Source organism: Bos mutus, chromosome 10 (assembly GCF_027580195.1).
Source record: "Bos mutus isolate GX-2022 chromosome 10, NWIPB_WYAK_1.1, whole genome shotgun sequence".
Lineage (NCBI taxonomy): Eukaryota > Metazoa > Chordata > Mammalia > Artiodactyla > Bovidae > Bos > Bos mutus.
In genome coordinates this window covers 21,448,194-21,467,052 of record NC_091626.1, presented here as the reverse complement: position 1 = coordinate 21,467,052, position 18,859 = coordinate 21,448,194, and the positions used below count along the sequence as shown (strand labels likewise).

The following is an 18,859-nucleotide window of genomic DNA, read 5'->3' as shown; positions in this document are numbered from 1 at the left end:
AGAGGAGCCTGGCCAGCTACAGTCCATGGGGTCACAAAGAGTAAGACACGACAGAGCGACTAACACACACACACAAACACACACACAGCACAAAGAGTCAGACACGACTAAGCAACTAACACACACACACACACACAAAAGGCATAGGCCTAGGATGAATTCTAAGGACCAAAGCAAGTCATAGGCCAGCTCAGATTCAAGAGACAGGAACTATCAATGGTGCAAAACCGAGAGGGAAGATTCATTTGGGGCTACCAAAATGCATCACTAAAAACAAAGCTAGTTGAGGTGATGGAATTCCAGTTGAGTTATTTCAAATCCTTAAAGATGATGCTGTGAAAGTGCTGTGCTCAATATGCCAGCAAATTTGGAAAACTCAGCAGTGTCCACAGGACTGGAAAAGGTCAGTTTTCATTCCAGTCCCAAAGAAAGGCAATGCCAAAGAATGCTCAAACTACCGCACAATTGCACTCATCTCACACACTAGTAAAGTAATGCTCAAAATTCTCCAATCCAGGCTTCAACAATATGTGAACGATGAACTTCCAGATGTTTAAGCTGATTTTAGAAAAGGCAGAAGAATGAGAGATCAAATTGCCAACATCTGCTGGGAAAAGGCAATGGCACCCCACTCCAGTACTTTGCCTGGAAAATCCCATGGATGGAGGAGCCTGGTAGGCTGCAGTCCATGGGGTCGTGAACAGTTGAACACGACTGAGCGACTTCACTTTCACTTTTCACTTCCATGCATTGGAGAAGGAAATGGCAACCCACTCCAATGTTCTTGCCTGGAGAATCCCAGGGACAGGGGAGCCTGGTGGCTTCCGTCTATGGGGTCACACAGAGTCGGACACGACTGAAGTGACTTAGCAGCAGCAGCTGGGTCACTGAAAATGCAAGAGAGTTCCAGAAAAACATCTATTTCTGCTTTATTGACTATGCCAAAGCCTTTGACTGTGTGGATCACAATAAACTGTGGAAAATTCTTAAAGAGATGGGAATATCAGACCACCTGACCTGCCTCTTGAGAAATCTGTATGCAGGTCAAGAAGAAACAGTTAACTGGACATGGAACAACAGATTGGTTCCAAATAGGAAAAGGAGTACATCAAGGCAGTATATTTTCACCCTGCTTATTTAACTTATATACAGAGTACCTCATGAGAAATGCTGGGCTGGATGAAGCCCAAGCTGGAATCAAGATTGCCGGGAGAAATATCAATAACCTCAGATATGCAGATGACACCACCCTGATGGCAGAAAGTGAAGAGGAACTCAAAAGCTTCTTGATGAAAGTGAAAGTGGAGAGTGAAAAATTTGGCTTAAAGCTCAACATTCAGAAAACTAAGATCATGGCATCCGGTCCCATTACTTCAGGCAAATAGATGGGGAAACTGGAAATAGTGGCAGATTTTACTTTTTTGGGCTCCAAAATCACTGCAGATGGTGACTGCAGCCATGAAATTAAAAGATGCTTGCTCCTTGGAAGGAAAGTTATGACCAACCTAGACAGCATATTAAAAAGCTGAGACATTTGCCAACAAAGGTTCGTCTAGTCAAGGCTATGGTTTTTCCAGTAGTCATGTATGGATGTGAGAGTTGGACTATAAAGAAAGCTGAGCGCAGAAGAATTAATGCTTTTGAACTGTGGTGTTGGAGAAGACTCTTGAGAGTCCCTTGGACTGCAAGGAGACCCAACCAGTCCATCGTAAAGGAAATCAGTCCTGAGTATTCATTGGAAGGACTGATGCTGAAGCTGAAACTCCAATACTTTGGCCACCTGATGCAAAGAACTGAGTCATTGGAAAAGACCCTAATGCTGGGAAAGATTGAAGGCAGGAGGAGAAGGGGACGACAGAGGATGAGATGGTTGGATAGCATCACTGGCTCAATGGACATGAGTTTGAGTAAGTTCCCAGAGTTGATGATGGACAGGGAGGCCTGGCGTGCTACAGTCTATGGGGTCACAAAGAGTCGGACAAGACTGAGCTACTGAACTGACTGACCAAAGTAACAGTCTATCACAGGTTGTTTGGTTTTTGGTTTTCTGGTTTTCAATTTTTTGCCAAGTGTTCTATAGCTGTATATTTGCCATTACCTCTGTATTAATTTTTCAAAGCAACTTTTAAAAGCTTGTTTACAATGACATCCAACATATGTTATTAATATGTCATAAAGATTTCGACAATAAAGACCATCAGTTATCTTACACAACAAAATCTGGAGACAGGTGGGTCTAATTCTGATGCAGCAACAGCTCAATGACATCATCAAGTATTCGGGGATTTTCCAGGGGATTTTCTATCTTTCCATACAACCATCTTCAGCGTGTTCGCCTCTCATCTTTAAAGATTTGTCCCCTAGGGGACTTCGCTGGTGGTCCAGTGGCTAAGACTCCTTGTTCCCAAGGCAGAAGGCCAAGGTTCATCCCTGGTCAGGGAGCTAGATCCCGCATGTCCTGACTAAGAGTTCACATGCTGCAACTAAATACATATTTTTAAAAAAGATTTGTCCCCTCAATGTCACAAGAGGCTCCTCAATCACCCTAAGGAAAGCGCAGAGCCTCCTCTTGAAGTTTTCTCTTTTTATCTGGAAGGAAAGTATTTCCTAGAAGCTACCTTCCTTCAATTTCTAATTCCAGACCATTCTCAAATTTCACTGGATCAGTGATTACAGGGGCTTCCCAGGTGGCGCCAGTGGTAAAGAACTTGCCTGACAATACAGGAGACATAAGAGACACCGGTTCGATCACTGAATTGGCAAGATCCCCTGGAGGAGGAAATAACAACCCACACCAATATTCTCGCCTGAAGAATCCCATGGACAGAGGAACCTGGTGGGCTACAGTCCATGGTGTCGCAAAGAGTCGGACACGACTAAAGTAACTTAGCACGCACTGTAATTTGTTGTAGTTCAGTTGCGTCCGACTCTGCGACCCCACGGACTGCCTGCAGCACGCCAGGCTTCCCGATACATTACAATATTACCTAGCAACAACAAATCAAACATCACTGGGTACAGAAAACCCACACCGAGGACAGCCAGACCCTCTGGAGAGTCTTTTTTAGAGAATAGCGGATTTTAAGTATAGAGAGAAAACCGCTCAGGATTTACAGCCACTAACAAAACCCGGTTATTAGGCTCTGAACTTCAATCTCCTGAAAACAGAATCAGCGCGATCTCGTTAATGTCCCTTTGCGGCTTCTTACCCACTTCAAATATGGCCGCCAAGCGCCAGTTTCCTTTACCTCTGGAGTGTGGTAAAACTCTGACTTCACGCCCATTTCCAAAAGGGCTTCCTCCCGCGAGGCTGCGGTTCTCAGTGCGCAGACGCGAACGTACGTCCTCTTCCCGGCAAGATGGCGTTGGCGTTGATGTGCGGACGCCGGCAGCTTCTGCGCTTACTACGGCCCCAGCGTCAGGTAAGGATACCCCGGGTCCGAGCGCCAGGATGCCTCACTGTCCCTGTGAGCCGAGCCAGGAGTGGCTTGTGCAAACGGGCATGAGCAGACGCTGACCTGCTCACCCTGACCTCCTTCTCGTGGCCTCGGGTCATATGAGGGCGCGGAAGGGTTACGTCCCAGACTCCGCGGGGTCAGCAGCCCCGTATTTTAGTCTGTTCCTGGGACAAGCGTCACTTCTTCTAGAGAAACCTCAGCCTCAACTTCTGGGCCCCGGGGTGGGTCTGCGGTAGCTGAGAAGCAGGACTCACAGCTTGCATGCTTTCGGGCTCGCAGTCTGAGCGCGGGGAGTAGAAGAGTCCTCACCTGTGGAAATTGGCTGCCTGTCTCCTGAGGGGAGGGATGAGCATAATTATCGATTTTACCTGATAAAAGGACTCCATCTCCCTTCTACCCACTCAGTTCCACAGCGTCGCAGGGCCCTGCCAGTGGCCCCGGAAACCGCTGACAGCTGGGCTCGGGTTCCCAGCCGACCGGTGCCTCGGGCACCCGCGCTATGTCCTGCTCATGGCCCCAGGCCCCCGCGGCCTCAGTACCTCTGCCGTCTCTTTTGGAGAAGCCCAGGTAAGAGACATTTCGTCACTGAAATGTTAGGAATGGTGCTTCTTGCAGATTTTATTTTTATTTTGCTTTTATTGGGAGGAGGGGAATATGGAGCTGTGTTCTTGTCCACACACCACCCAACTCCCCAAATGATAGCATCTCTGCTTGGGATAGATTTTCACATCAGTGGTAAAATTATTGAGAGCGCAGGAGGAAAAGTTTATGTTGTAAACAAGGCGTTGTTTGCCAGAATGGTGGCAAGCCACTGATGGTGAAATAAGATGCAATTCTGTTTGTATATTGGAAAAATTATAATTTGCATGTCAAATGTGGATAAAGAATGTCACCTGCCATATCAGTAAACAAAGGATGTTGAGGCCAGCAGTCCCAGTGGCCACCCCCAACAAGTGCACCCTGAGGGAATTGAGGATGGAGAAACAATACTAGCGGTAGCTAGTTAGGGTACATATCAAAGGAGTGATTTCAGTAAGCCCGAACTCTTGCATCTTTCCATACATAGAAAAACACTAAATTCATTAACTTGAGACTTCTGGTTTTTATTAGCTGTAATTTTTTGGTGTTGTAATTACCTGGTTGGGCTGGGACTGAGGGGCATTGTTTGGCAAACTCCTGTATATCCTGGCTCCTCCCTTACCTCTTCTGAACAGTCCCTCAGAGCTGAGAGCCTGTGTCCTAGGCTTAAGACCCGAGTAATAATAATAAGTATTAGTCGCTCAGTCAACTCTTTGCAACTTCATGGACTGTAGCCCGCCAGGCTCCTCTGTGCATGGAATTCTCCAGGCAAGAATACTGGAGTGGGTAGCCATTCCCTTCTCCAGGGGATCCTCCCCACCCAGGGATCAAACCCTGTTCTCCTGCTTTGCAGGGTGATTCTTTACCATCTGAGCCACCAGGGAAGCCCCTCAGTAATGCCCCAAATGAAACACAATTCTCAACTTTTAGGTCTTGTTTTTTTTCCAGTGGGCAGTTTGGGCTACCAGCGAAGGGGCCCAGAGTAGCGTTTTCCCCTTCCCCTGAACTGGGGCCTTGGTACAAGCAGGGGCCTCTTGTGCCTATCTGCCTCCTCAGAGAGTCCAGACAAATGTGGGTGAGTCTCTCCTGGTTCTCGGATCTCCCACTTACCGGTTGATAATCCTTGTATTTGGCAATGTCTAACAGGTACCTGGCTCCCGTTTGAAAGTATGGTGTGCATTCGGCAGCCAATTAAATAGACTGAGCTTCTGGGCAGTCTTTTGTCTGACCGTGCCAATTCTCAGGGACTTCAGTCATCTTAATCTTGGTTGCATCAGCCTATACAATAACGACCTTTACTTTCTTATACTGTTTTGAGTAAACTTTATAGATCTTCTGAAGGCTACATCCTTTGTACTTTCTTGTAGGGGTACCTCTTTTGTCTTACTGATTTGAGTTGTAATTAAAGTGCCACCTGTCAATAACCACTGATGCTTTAAATTGGAAAAATGTCTTCATAGATACATTTTTACAGAGCTCTCATTATATACAGCTGTTTATTGATACCTATGGAAAAAAAAACAGAAGGTGACTACACACAAACTCACACACACACACACAGTAGTTAACCTAAGAATTCTGTTAGTTTTTTTGTTTTTTAAAAAAGGTATGGACAACCTTATTTGTGGTTTCTGTTTCCCTTCAGTGAGTGGGTTTTACAGATGCTAATAAAAACATGAAGATCATTAATGTTGATTAGGCTGATTAACGGAGGTTTAAGAAATGAAGAGAAAATCTACAAACTTCTTCCCACTAAAGTGGAAATGTTAAAGAACTCGTGTCTCAAATGGATAAAGAAATCTTTAAGTGGTTATATTAAGAAAAAAGATATATAAAACAGATGCTAATAGGATCAAAACAAAAGGTTTCAACACATTACCTTAGGTTGGATGGACCAACATTATTGGTCCCAGTATTAGCTTTTCTTCCCCCTAAAGGCTAGAAGAAACTTAAACAGAGATATCTGACTAACAGTTGCTTGGGACAACAGTTGGGGCAGTTGATTAAGTTTTAAAAAATTGATAAAAGAGCCTGAGTCCCTTGGCTCAACCTTTCACTGGGAACCCGGAGCCTTTTATACAAAAATAGATCAAATGATTTTATTAAAAAGGAAGTTTCTGGACTGCTTCTAAGACCAAGACTTGATGTGATCCTGACAGAGACTAAAGTTAAAGTTATAGAAGTTGATAGAAATGAGATAAAAATTTATCAAAACTGGTATATTTAAATGGGCTTTATGTAAGATGATTATATCTCTTTTGCCTTATTGTGGGATAGACATCATGTCTCACTCCCCTGCCTGTTATTATTATAAGACAGGGCATATAAATCTGCTCCTCAGACTATAGTAATTAACCATACTAAAGGAAACCAGTAGGGTTATCAGAGCACACACACCATAACGTAAAAACTGGGAGCTGATGTCCCAGGGCTAGCAAAAATAGTAATAGAGATTTGCTCTGGGTCTAACTGGTGCACTCAGAAAGAGGGCCTTTGTTGAATGCCTTATAAAAACTTTTGAAGACATAGTAAATTGAACCCTAAAGTTCTATAATGTAGAAATCTTGATTTTCAGTTTAGTTGGAAGTCAGTGATTAAAAAAGAAAACAAAATTTAGTTCAGCAAATCAGTCTTAGTATCACTTAGGCAATTGACCAGTTCTTTGGGAAATTAAAAGCAACTATTTTTGTCTTGAAAATCTCTATAAATCAGAAATGTAAATATAGCCTCTAAACTAGTAAGTTTATTAATACTTGATTCAAAACTTAAGTTTTTTGTTGTTGTTGTTGGTTGCTAAGTTGTGTCCGACTCTTTGTGACCCCATGGACGGTAGTCCCCCCCAGGCTTCTCTGTCCATGGGATTTCTCAGGCAAGAATACTGCAGTGGGTTGCCATTTCCTTTTCCACATAACTAAGTATTTTAATGAAACTATGAGATCTCTAGTATTATCTGTTTGTATGTCTGTATATATATTATGGAGAAGTCAATGGCACCCCGCTCTAGTACTCTTGCCTGGAAAATCCCATGGACGGAGAAGCCTGGAAGGCTGCAGTCCATGGGCTCGCTGAGGGTCGGACATGACTGAGCGACTTCACTTTCACTTTTCACTTTCATGCATTGGAGAAGGAAATGGCAACCCACTCCACTGTTCTTGCCTGGGGAATCCCAGGGACAGTGGAGCCTGGTGGGCTGCCGTCTATGGGGTCGCACAGAGTCAGACACGACTGAAGTGACTTAGCAGCAGCATATATATTATACATATAAGATGTCACTACCTCTGGGTATACTTTTCAAAATTTATAAAAGGCCTCTATTTAATTGACTTTAAAGTAAGTACTTACAAATTAACTCTTTCTATATAAAGGAAACTGGCCAGAATGAATTTCGGGTTCATGTGATCTAGGAAGTAGTAAATTAATATCCGGTGTTAAAGCTAGCTTAAGCATGCTGGCTTAATCAGTTAGACATATCTTTTATTCTACCTAGGTTTACTAAAAGTCAGTAAGTTCATATTCTTTGGCAACGTTTTCAGCAAGAAAAAATAATAACTTGGTGTTATTTTCATAAGTTAGGAAATCCACAACCCACATGGTGCAGCAAAATAAATGAGTTGAGTTATCAACTGGGGGGAAAAAAAGCACAACATAAAGGTTGAGAGTTGAGTCTTACTTGGGGCATTCAGTTCAGTTCAGTCACTCAGTCGTGTTCGACTCTTTGTGACCCCAGTAAACTGTAGCACACCAGGCTTCCCTGTCCATCACCAACTCTGGGAGCTTACTCAAATTCATATCCATCAAGTCAGTGATGCTCTCCAACTATCTCATCCACTGTTGGCCCCTTCTCCTCCTGCCTTCAATCTTTCCAAGCATCAGGGTCTTTTCAAATGAGTCAGCTCTTCCCATCAGGTGGCCAAAGTATTAGAGTTTCAGCTTCAGCATCAGTCCTTCCAATGAATACTCAGGACTGATTTCCTTTAGGATGAACTGGTTGGATCTCCTTGCAGTCCAAGGGACTCTCAGGAGTCTTCTCCAACACCACAGTTCAGAGGCATCAGTTCTTTGGCACTCATCTTTCTTTATAGTCCAACTCTCACATCCATACATGACTACTGGAAAAACCATAGCTTTGACTAGACGGACTTTTGTTGGCAAAGTAATGTCTCTGCTTTTTAATATGCTGTCTAGGTTGGAGCTTTTCTTCCAAGGAGCAAGCATCTTTTAATTTCATGGCTGCAGTCACCATCTGCAGTGATTTTGGAGCCCCCAAAAATAAAGTCTCTCACTGTTTCCATTGTTTCCCCATCTGATTGCCTGAAGTGATGGGACCGGATGCCACGATCTTAGTTTTCTGAATGTTGAGCTTTAAGCCAACTTTTTCACTCTCCTCTTTTACTTTCATCAAGAGATTCTTTAGTTCTTCTTCACTTTCTGCCATCAGGGTAGTGTCATCTGCATATCTGATGTTATTGATATTTCTCCTGGCAGTCTTGATTCCAGCTTGGGCTTCATCCAGCCCAGCATTTTACATGATGGACTCTGCATAGAAGTTAAATAAGCAGGGTGACAATACACAGCCTTGACATACTCCTTTCCCAATTTGGAACGAGTCTGTTATTCCATGTCCAGTTCTAACTTGCTTCTTGACCTACATACAGATTTCTCATTAGGCAGGTAAGGTTGTCTGATATTCCCATCTCTTTAAGAATTTTCCACAGTTTTTTGTGATCCACACAGTCAAAGGCTTTGGTGTAGTCAATAAAGCAGAAGTAGATGTTTTTCTGGAACTCTCTTGCTTTTTTGATGACCCAACAGATATTGGCAATCTGATCTCTGGTTCCTCTGCCTTTTCGAAAACCAGCTTGAACATCTGGAAGTTCATAGTTTATGTATTGTTGAAGCCTGGCTTGGAGAATTTGGGGCATTACTGAGGACTTAACTAGGATGCAAGCTCCCAGCTCTGAGGGATTGTTCCAAAGAGGTGAGTGAGGAGCCAAGGTATATAGGAGTTTTGCAAAACAAACAAAAAGGTAGTTGAAACATCAAAGGATTACTGTTAAAGAAAAACCAAGTGTCTCAAGTTTATGAGTTTAGCACTTTTCTGTGTAAGGAAAGATACAGGAGTCTTTTGTTCAGGTGCTCAGTGATGTCCACCTCTTTGTGACCCCATGAACTGCACCATGCCAGGCTTCCCTATCCTTCACTATCTCCTGGAGTTTGCTCAAACTCATATCCATTGAGTCGATGATGCCATCCAACCATCGTTTGCCACCCCCTTTTCTTCTTGCCTTCAGTCTTTCCCAGCATCAGGGTCTTTTCCAGTGAGTTGACTCTTCACATCAGATGGCCAAAGTATTGGAACCTCAGCATTAGTGCTTCCAATGAATATTCAGTGTTGATGTCCTTTAGAATTGACTACTTTGATCTCTTTGCTGTCCAAGGGACTCTCAGGCATCTTCTCTAGCACCACAGTTTGAAAGCACCAATTCTTTGGCACTCAGCCTTCTTTATGATCCAACTCTCTCACCTGTACATGACTACTGCAAAAACCATAGCTTTGAGTATACAGACCTTTGTGGGCAAAGTGATGTCTCTGCTTTTTAATACATTGTTAGATTTGTCATAGTTTTTCTTCCAAGGAGCAAGCGTCTTTTATTTTTTTTTTTTATTTATTTTTTTAAAGGCTTAAAATGTATTTTAATAAGTTCATGTTGCATTATTCATTTCTCAGAAAAACTTCAAAGGTATTAGGGACAAATCAAACATGGTACACCAATAAAAAATGCACAGCATAACTACCTAAGATAGGCAAAGCTAAGAGCTACCATCTGACACTCAGCATACAGCAACCCTGTTCTCAGGGTTGTACTAGGCCTATCAAGAAAGCTGTGAATGGCAACATCACAGACACAAAAGGGCCATTTCTGGGTTGTCCTTACCCAAGAAAAAGATGGAGGCAAGTTTAACACAAGATTTTTTAAAGATACACTAAATGAAAATCTCTAAGAGAAAATGTCTTCCTTGGGACATGAAAGGGTAATATATGGGACATAACAGAACCGTATGTATGTTGTCTGTGACCTCTGTGGACATGTGCCTGAATTCCCACCTGGGAGTGATTGGAACAGTGGGGCCAAGGTCATTGGGGGATGTTTGGTTTTTGTGGTATATGTGACAGGATCTCTGGGGTGAGACAGTGCACTAAGTCATGTCCGACTCTTGCGACCCCATGGACTGTAGCCTGCCAGGCTCCTCTTTCTATGGGATTCTCCAGGCAAGAATACTGGAGTGGGCTGCCATTTCCTTCTCCAGGGAGCAAGCGTCTTTTAATTTAATGGCTGCCGCCACTGTCCACAGTGATTTTGGAGCCTAAGAAAATAAAGTCGGTCACTGTTTCCATTGTTTCCCTATCTATTTGCTATGAAGTAGTGGAACCGGATGCCATGATCTTAGTTTTTTTGAATGTTGAGTTTTGAGCCAGCTTTTTCACTCTCCTCTTCGACCTTTAGTTCTTTAGAACCTTTAGCCCTTTAGTTCCTCTTCACTTTCTGCCATTAGGGTGGAATCATCTGCATATCTGAGGTTATTGATATTTCTCCCTGCAGTCTTGATTCCAGCTTGAGCTTCATCCAGTTCGGCATTTCACATGATGTATTCTGCATAGAAGTTAAATAAGCAGGATGACAATATACAGCCTTGACGTACTCCTTTCCCAATTTGGAACCAGTCTGTTGTTCCATGTCCCGTTCTAAGTGTTGATTCCTGACTTGTGTACAGGTTTCTCCTTTCTTACAGGAGGCAGGTAAGATGTTCTGGTATTCCTGTCTCTTTAAGAATTTTCTGCCGTTTGTTGTGACCCACACAATCAAAGGCTTTAACACAGTCAATGAAGCAGAAGTAGATGTTTCTCTGGAATTCCCTTGCTTTTTCTGTGATTCAGCGTATGTTGGCAATTTGACCTCTGGTTCCTCTGCCTTTTCTAAATCCAGCTTGTACAACTGAAAGTTCTCAGTTCACATACTGTTGAAGCCTCACTTGGAGGATGTTGAGCATTGCTTTGCTAGCATGTGAAATAGGTGCAGTTGTGCAGTTTGAACATTCTTTGGCATTGCCCTTCTTTGGCATTGGAATAAAAACTGACCTTTTCCAGTCCTGTGGCTACTGCTGAGTTTTTCCAAATTTGCTGGCATGTTGAATGCAGTACTTTCACAACATCATCTTTTAGGATTTGAAATAACTCAGGTGGAATTCCATCACTTCCACTGGCTTTGTTTGTAGTAATGCTTCCTAAGGCCCATTTGACTTCAAACTCCAGGATGTCTGGCTCTAGATGAGTGATCACACCATCGTGGTTATCCAGGTTGGTCAAACTTAACTGCAAATGCAATAAAAGAGCCCCATATTGGCCATTTTCAGGGCAAGATTTCCTTTAATTCCCAATTAAGTGAGTACTTACACGTTTTGTACATACATAGACGTGGCTAGAGTGTTAGTTGGAGGCAAAGATGTTAGGCCAGCCTCTCATCTAATCACCCAGTTTAGACTGCTTGGTGTCTCTACTGAGCAACTCCCCATCTTTCATCTGGGCTCCCCTAGTATCTTTCAGCTGGGGAGCCAGGTACCAGTTAGAGACTGCCAAATAAAACTCAGAATCATCAGCCAATAGTCAGGAGATCCAAGAATCCCCCTGAATTGTCTGGACTCTCCAAGGAGGCAGACAGTCCCAAGAGGCCTCTGCTAATATGAGGCCCTAAGTCCTCAAAGAGTTCAGGTGAAGGAGAGAGGTATACTCTGGATCCTTTGGTAGTCACCAAAATGGTTAACTGTGAAAAGTGTACAACCTAAAAGTTGAAGATTATGTTTTATTCAGTGAACTTGCTAAGGACTTAAGCCTGGAAGACTGCCTCTCAGATAAGCTCTGAGGGGCTGTTCCAAAGAGGTAAGAAAGGAGCCAGGATATATGGAAGTTTGGGGAGGTGGCGGGAAACAGGTAGTCAGAATATCAAAAGATTTTTTAAAAATAGTATTAAAGAAAAACCAGGCTCTTCTCTCTCCCGGCCCCTCAGACTGATTCGCCAAGATGACCAACACAAAGGGAAAGAAGCGGGGCACCCGCTACATGTTCTCCAGGCCTTTCAGAAAACATGGAGTTGTTCCTTTGGCCACATCATGCGAATCTACAGGAAGGGTGATATTGTAGATATCAAGGGAATGCGTACTGTTCAAAAAGGAATGCCCCACAAATGTTACCATGGCAAAACTGGGAGAATCTACAATGTCACCCAGCATGCTGTTGGCATCATTGTAAACAAACAAGTTAAGGGCAAGATTCTTGCCAAGAGAATTAGCGTGCGTATCGAGCATATTAAGCACTCTAAGAGCCGAGATAGCTTCCTGAAACGTGTAAAGGAAAATGATCAGAAAAAGAAGGAAGCCAAAGAGAAAGGGACTTGGGTTCAGCTGAAGCACCAGCCTGCTCCACCCAGAGAAGCACACTTTGTGAGGACCAATGGAAAGGAACCCGAACTGTTGGAGCCCATTCCCTATGAATTCATGGCCTGATGGGTGTAGAAATAAAGACCTGGACTGTGCAAATGATTCTCTTAATTGAGTAGAGGTGTTGTGTCCAAATTGAGTGGGTGATGTCTTTTTAAATTTAGTGTTTTTTCTTCCTGAAAGGTGTAAGATAGTTTGTTGTTCAGTATGCTCCATTTTTTAATAAACTGCCAGATATTATTTATAAAAAAAAAGAAAAGCAAAACCAGATATCTCAAGTTGATGAGTTTAGCACTTTTCTATGTATGGACTGATGTAAGAGTCTGGGCTTGTTGAGATCATTCCTTTGATAAGCACCTTAAGTATAAAGTAAGTAAGTGAAGTCGCTCAGTCGTGTCCGACTCTTTGTGACCCCATGGATTATAGCTACCAGGCTCCTCTGTCCATGGGATTTTCCAGGCAATAGTACTGGAGTGGATTTCCATTTCCTTCTCCAGCGGATCTTCCCGAGCGTGGGATCGAACCCGGGTCTCCCGCATTGTAGACAGATGCTTTACAGTCTGAGCTACCAGTATATAGCACCAATATTCTGTTTTCCTCCGTCCTGAATCCCCTCAGGGTATACAGTTGAGGGTGGCTGATGGCTCCCGCACCCTTTGTTTACTCATATGGCAGGCAACATTTTTCTTGCACATAGCGGTCTTTCACAGGCAATCTAGAGAATTTTAGATTATCAACAGGGCCTGATCCAAAAGTAAGCAGTTTGAGTGGCCTATTGGCAGAATCTTTGCCAGATCTACACATCAGCCTTCCTAGTGCCATGAGACAAAACTAGTCATAATGCCTCCCAACTTTTGGTCAAATTTATGACCTGAAAAGAGGAAAAAAAGAGAAAAAATTTATGACCAAAGAATGTCACCTGCCGCGTCAGCAAACAAAGTATATCGGGGCCATCAGCCACTGCAGCCACCCCTATAGTGCATCCTGAGGGGATTCAGGATGGAGAAGCAGAATACTGGCCCTAGAAAGTTAAGGTATATATCAAAGGAATGATTTCAATAAACCGAGGCTCTTGTAGCTTTCCATACATAGAAAAGCACTAAATTCATTAACTTGAGACACCTACCTGGTTTTTCTTGAATTAGCAGTAATCTTTTGGTGTTTGACTACCTGGTTTTTGGGGGTTGTTTGTTTTGCAAAAATTCTTGCATATCCTGGCTTCTTCCTCAGACCTGAGAGGCTGTGTCCTGGGCTGTGTCAGTAATGTCCCAAATAAAACACAATTCTCATCTTTGAGGTTGTGCGTTTTTTCAGTTGACACAATTACAACTTGTATGTCCCTGATTTCATGGACATTAATATTTCTCAGCACCAAGTAGATACCATCTTAAAAACTGAGTTGTTTAAAGAAAAATTATAATAGTTTAAGTGTATGCAAAATTGTGCCAGTGATACTCATACAACTGAAATTTGGAAAATACTAATAAAAGAAATAACTTCCTAACATGAAGGAGAGTCATGAAGTCTTATTCTGAGTAACTTATCTTCCTGCTTAGAGGGGAAAATAAAATATCCTTTTTTAAAAATCATGAACAGGAATATGTATTTAAAATAAGAAACCTTTACAAAGTAATGTTTTTTGAAAAACTGACAAATACCATAAGCATCATAAAACCTAGAAAAATAATTTTTAATTGACTTCCTGACATTAAATGTCATTTTTAAGCTTTGAATTCTTTGGACAGTATAGGCTACCATGGGAGAACAAGAAATAAGGAGTCCAGAGAGTAAGTACCCCAGTGTTGGTTGTTGTAAGAGGGACCTCGTTTTCTATGTGTCTGCCCCCTGCTGAATATAATGTGCTTAGTCGCTCAAGCGACTCTCTGTGACCCTTTGGACGGTAACCCACCAGGCTCCTCTGTCCATGGGATTTTTCAGACAAGAATACTAGTGTGGGTTGCCATTTCCTCCTCTAGGGACCGAATATAATACATGACTTTTTTCCCCCACAGGTTCCGGCCCCTCCAGTCATTCCTGCAACTCCCCCACCCACAGCAGTACCAGCAGTACCTGAAGTGGCTTCTGGAGAGGCCGCAGATGTCATCCAAGCTGCTGCGGAGCAGAGCTTTGCTGAACTTGGGCTGGGGTCCTACACCCCAGTGGGACTGATCCAGAACTTACTTGAATTTATGCATGTTAACCTAGGCCTACCATGGTGGGGAGCCATTGCTGCATGTAAGGGGAACATATCTGTACAAGGGTAGAGGAAATGGGGGTTTGGGGTAGAACTTTAAAGATAGCAGCTCTATGCGTGGATAGAGGAAATAGTTGCATAAGTTTATAGCTGAGAAAAGCCGATGATGCAAATGAGTGAAAGAGGTTCATGACACTTAGATGCACTCCACTGTATTTCTTGGGGGCATTTTAAAACCACTAGGTCATCTAGGATTTAAGAAGTGTAAGTTTTTGAATGTGAGGGTAGGGTTTAAGTATGGGGACCTCCGTAAAAGTGATGAAGCCTGATAAGAGAGCAGAAGATCAGGTCAGATGGGAAGATACTCACATTGCTCCTCTTATAAGGTTAAAACTGCTTTAAATTCTGTTTCTCCCCATACGTTGCTCCAGTGATCTTCTCTCCCCCATGTCTTCAGTTTCTCCATCTTTACTGCCTTCTCTGAACATATAGGTGTGTGCAGGCATACCATGTGTTTCTTGGTAAATTCCTTCGCCTCATCGTTAATTCACTTTTAACTACTACCCTTTCTCCGTCTCTTCATAGCTATCATTTAAAAGAGTATTCTACACCCAGTAGGCTTTTCTCTCTTTCTGTTCTGTGACCCTCAGCAGTCTGATTTATACCACCTCGTTCTAACTGCCAGTGATATCATTTCTTAGTCCACTTTTCATACTTGCCCTTTCTGCATCAGACACGGTAGAGTGTGGAACCTGCCCCTTGGCTTTTGCAACTTTGTCCATATCCTCCTATCTCCATTGCTCAGGACTCTACCTGCCCCTTCAGTGCTGGTATTCCGGGTTCTGTCCTTAGCTCCCTTCTCCGTCCACTTCACACCATTTATCATTATGGTGATAAAGCTTAAATGTGTATCTCCCCCTTGTCTCTTCTCAGCCCAGGCCCACTTGCTTATCACAGATACCATCAACTAAATAAATATTTGTTGAAATGATCAGGAAATGTGAAATGTAAGAAAAGAAATAGGAAGGAGTTAAAGCAGTAGGCCACCAGGTTACCTCCTATTCCAGACATTTCTAGGACAGCATTTTTCAGACTTCATTCCTGGGAGCCCCAGAATTCTGTGAAAGTGCTTCTGAGCAAAGCAAATTCCAAAGATTGAACAGTCTTAACAGTCAGACAAGCCTCCTCACCCAGGGTAGCTTGATTTTATTTGTTATGTATATTGTGGTTACACTTAGAATTGAGGAAAAAAGGAGTCCATTAATCATAGAAAAGTTTGGAAACCATTGATCTATAAAAGTAGCTTCTGTCACCTTTTTGAGGAAATAAGATTGCTGGTTAGTTGTTTGGAGAAGTTAATGCCAGACTTTTGATGTCAACGCAGAGGACTGAGCCTCAAAGGAACTGAGTCACACCTCGCCCTTTGTTTGGGGCCTGTGGGCATGAGCCACAGGGTGGGAAGGTCCAGGCAAGAGACCCTCTCAGGGAGGACCTAGAAACATTTAGCCGTCTAGCTACAGAATGGCTTGATGGAGAATGCAGAATGTCACTCCACTCCTAGTTTGTGTTTCCAGGCACAGTCCTTGCCCGCTGCCTGGTGTTTCCTCTCATCGTGAAGGGCCAACGAGAGGCAGCCAAGATTCACAATCATTTGCCAGAGATTCAGAAGTTTTCCGCTCGAATCAGAGAGGCCAAGTTGACAGGAAACCACACAGAATGTGAGTCAGTCACAGAATGAGCATGGGAGAGGACCTGTTTTCCCTACATACAGCTGGGGGTGGGGAGAGGGCAGTGGGTAGGAGGGGGAACAACTCAAATTGGGAGTTACTACAGTTGGGCAAGTTCTGAGATATACCTGCTTCGTGGGCCTACTGCTTCCAGTGCCTGGCCAGGGTCGGTTAGATGTGACTCATGGGCCAGGTTATGAGGATGGTCACCTCCACCAACCTAGCTGTTAGCCCAACCATTAACTTCTACTCCCTTCCCAGTTTACAGGGCCTCCTCGGAGATGACATTCTACCAGAAAAAGCATGATATTAAACTCTTTAGACCTCTCATTCTACCACTGACTCAGGTGAGCAAAAAACATTTCCCCTCTAACTTCAGAAACAATCAGATTAAGAGAAACAACAACAAAAATTAAAAATCAGATTACCTCCTCTGTGTTTCCCAGGCAATGGCTCCCCACTCCAGTACTCTTGCCTGGAAAATCCCATGGACGGAGGAGCCTGGTGGGCTACAGTCCATGAGGTCGCTGAGTTGGACACGACTGAGCGACTTCACTTTCACTTTTCACTTCCATGCATTGGAGAAGGAAATGGCAACCCACTCCAGTGTTCTTGCCTGGAGAATCCCAGGGACGGGGGAGCCTGGTGGGCTGCCATCTATGGGGTCGCACAGAGTCGGACACGACTGAAGCGACTTAGCAGCAGACCCTAAAAGCAGGTTGGCGGTGATATTATGCTACATAAACCCATTATGGGTTTCAATAATGGAGTAATTAAAATGTTCCCTCTGTTAAAGGGTACTGACACTGTTTATCCTGTGTCACAGGCCCCGATCTTCATCTCCTTCTTCATTGCCTTGAGAGAAATGGCCAACCTTCCCGTGCCCAGCCTGCAGACAGGTGGTCTCTGGTGGTTCCAGGATCTCACACTATCTGACCCCATCTACGTATTACCTCTGGTGGTCACAGCTACAATGTGGGGTGTCCTTGAGGTAAGCCCAGGTTCGCCAAGTGCCTGTCCTGCAGAGTGGGGAGTGAAAGGAAAGCAGTTGTATAGAATGGTCATTCTTCACTCCCTGGAGAAACAGAACTGATGGGTAAGAGATCTGAACCAGGATCAATGACATGCATTTGCTCGTCAAATATATGTTCTTCCCTTGCTTTTTCTTTTTTTCCCAGTTAGGTGCTGAAACTGGCATGCAAAGTTCTGACCTTCAGTGGATGAGAAATTTTATCAGACTAATGCCCCTGGCAGTCTTGCCCATAACTATCCATTTCCCCACGGTAGGTGATGGCGTAGGGGCTGTCTCCAAGTCTCCTGGCAAGGTGCCCAGAGACGCAGCTTCCGAGTGCCTTCTCTTCTCATCCAGGCAGTGTTCATGTACTGGCTCTCCTCCAACATGTTTTCCCTGGGCCAGGTGGCCTGTCTCCGTATTCCTGCTGTACGCACTGTACTGAAAATTCCCCAACGTGTTGTGCACGACCCAGACAAGTTAGCTCCACGAGAAGGCTTCCTAAAGAGCTTCAAACAAGGTAAGGGCCCGTCCTCTGTGACAAGGACAGGGGGAACGTGGTCTTGAAATGGGTCCAGGACCAGTGGTCTTCCTCCCCTTTACACAGGCTGGAAGAATGCCGAAATGGCCCATCAGCTACAGGAACGGGAACGACGTATGCAGAACCACTTGGAGCTCGCTGCCAGGGGTAAATAACCCTTGCAGGCCAAATTCTGTCATTTGCTTCTTCCTTTTCTTCGTTCATCGGGATTTGTTTTCTCTTCTTCCCCAGGTCCGTTAAGACAGACGTTTGCCCACAACCCTCTGCTGCAGCATGGAAAGAATGACCCTCCCAACACCCCCAACAGCAGCAGCAGCAGCAGCAGCAGCAACAAAGCAAAGTCAAAGCAACCCTGGCGTGACACGCTTGGCTGACCTCTGCTGCCTGCTCACACTGGCAGGAACTCTGTCTCTTCAGAGACTCAGCCTTCGAACACGATTTCATGCTGGGTCTTTGCGCCAGACCTAGAAACTGTGGGACATACTGATGTTCATTTAAAAATTGGATTCCACTACAGACTCTTCCACCTGATTGTGAAAGAACCCTGGGAGCCAGGTGATCTTTCCGTCCGCAGAGTTAGTAAACCTCTGTGCTACACACTGCTTCCTAACACTTACTAAACAGGGAAATGGATTGCGCGCTTCAGGAAGAATAGCTTGGGTGATGACTGCTCTTGCTGGCCCATGATCTTAGGAGGCATCTCAGTGTTGTAACCTGGCATGAAGGGCTAGATGTGTTGTCACACCCGTATTTGCCTTGTCTTCAGCGGTGTATGCCTGGTAAGTGGCGAATGTATATGGAGGAACCACATTCACTTATCCCAAGATTACCTATAAAATATCCTTCAAGAAGTAG

General features: G+C 44.0%; 1 protein-coding gene and 1 pseudogene across 1 annotated transcript; both read left to right on the top strand.

Moving 5' to 3' along the window:
• Positions 1 to 3,273: 3,273 nt before the first annotated feature.
• On the top strand, positions 3,274 to 18,858 carry OXA1L (OXA1L mitochondrial inner membrane protein). The gene is made up of 10 exons (XM_005895463.2): positions 3,274 to 3,422; positions 3,864 to 4,025; positions 14,543 to 14,765; positions 16,299 to 16,442; positions 16,713 to 16,798; positions 17,278 to 17,442; positions 17,630 to 17,734; positions 17,821 to 17,983; positions 18,071 to 18,151; positions 18,236 to 18,858. The coding sequence occupies exons 1-10, from the start codon at positions 3,360 to 3,362 to the stop codon at positions 18,376 to 18,378; spliced, it is 1,335 nt and encodes a 444-aa protein (XP_005895525.2). The 5' UTR covers positions 3,274 to 3,359; the 3' UTR covers positions 18,379 to 18,858.
• On the top strand, positions 12,062 to 12,645 carry LOC138989491 (large ribosomal subunit protein eL21-like; annotated as a pseudogene).
• Position 18,859: the final 1 nt, after the last annotated feature.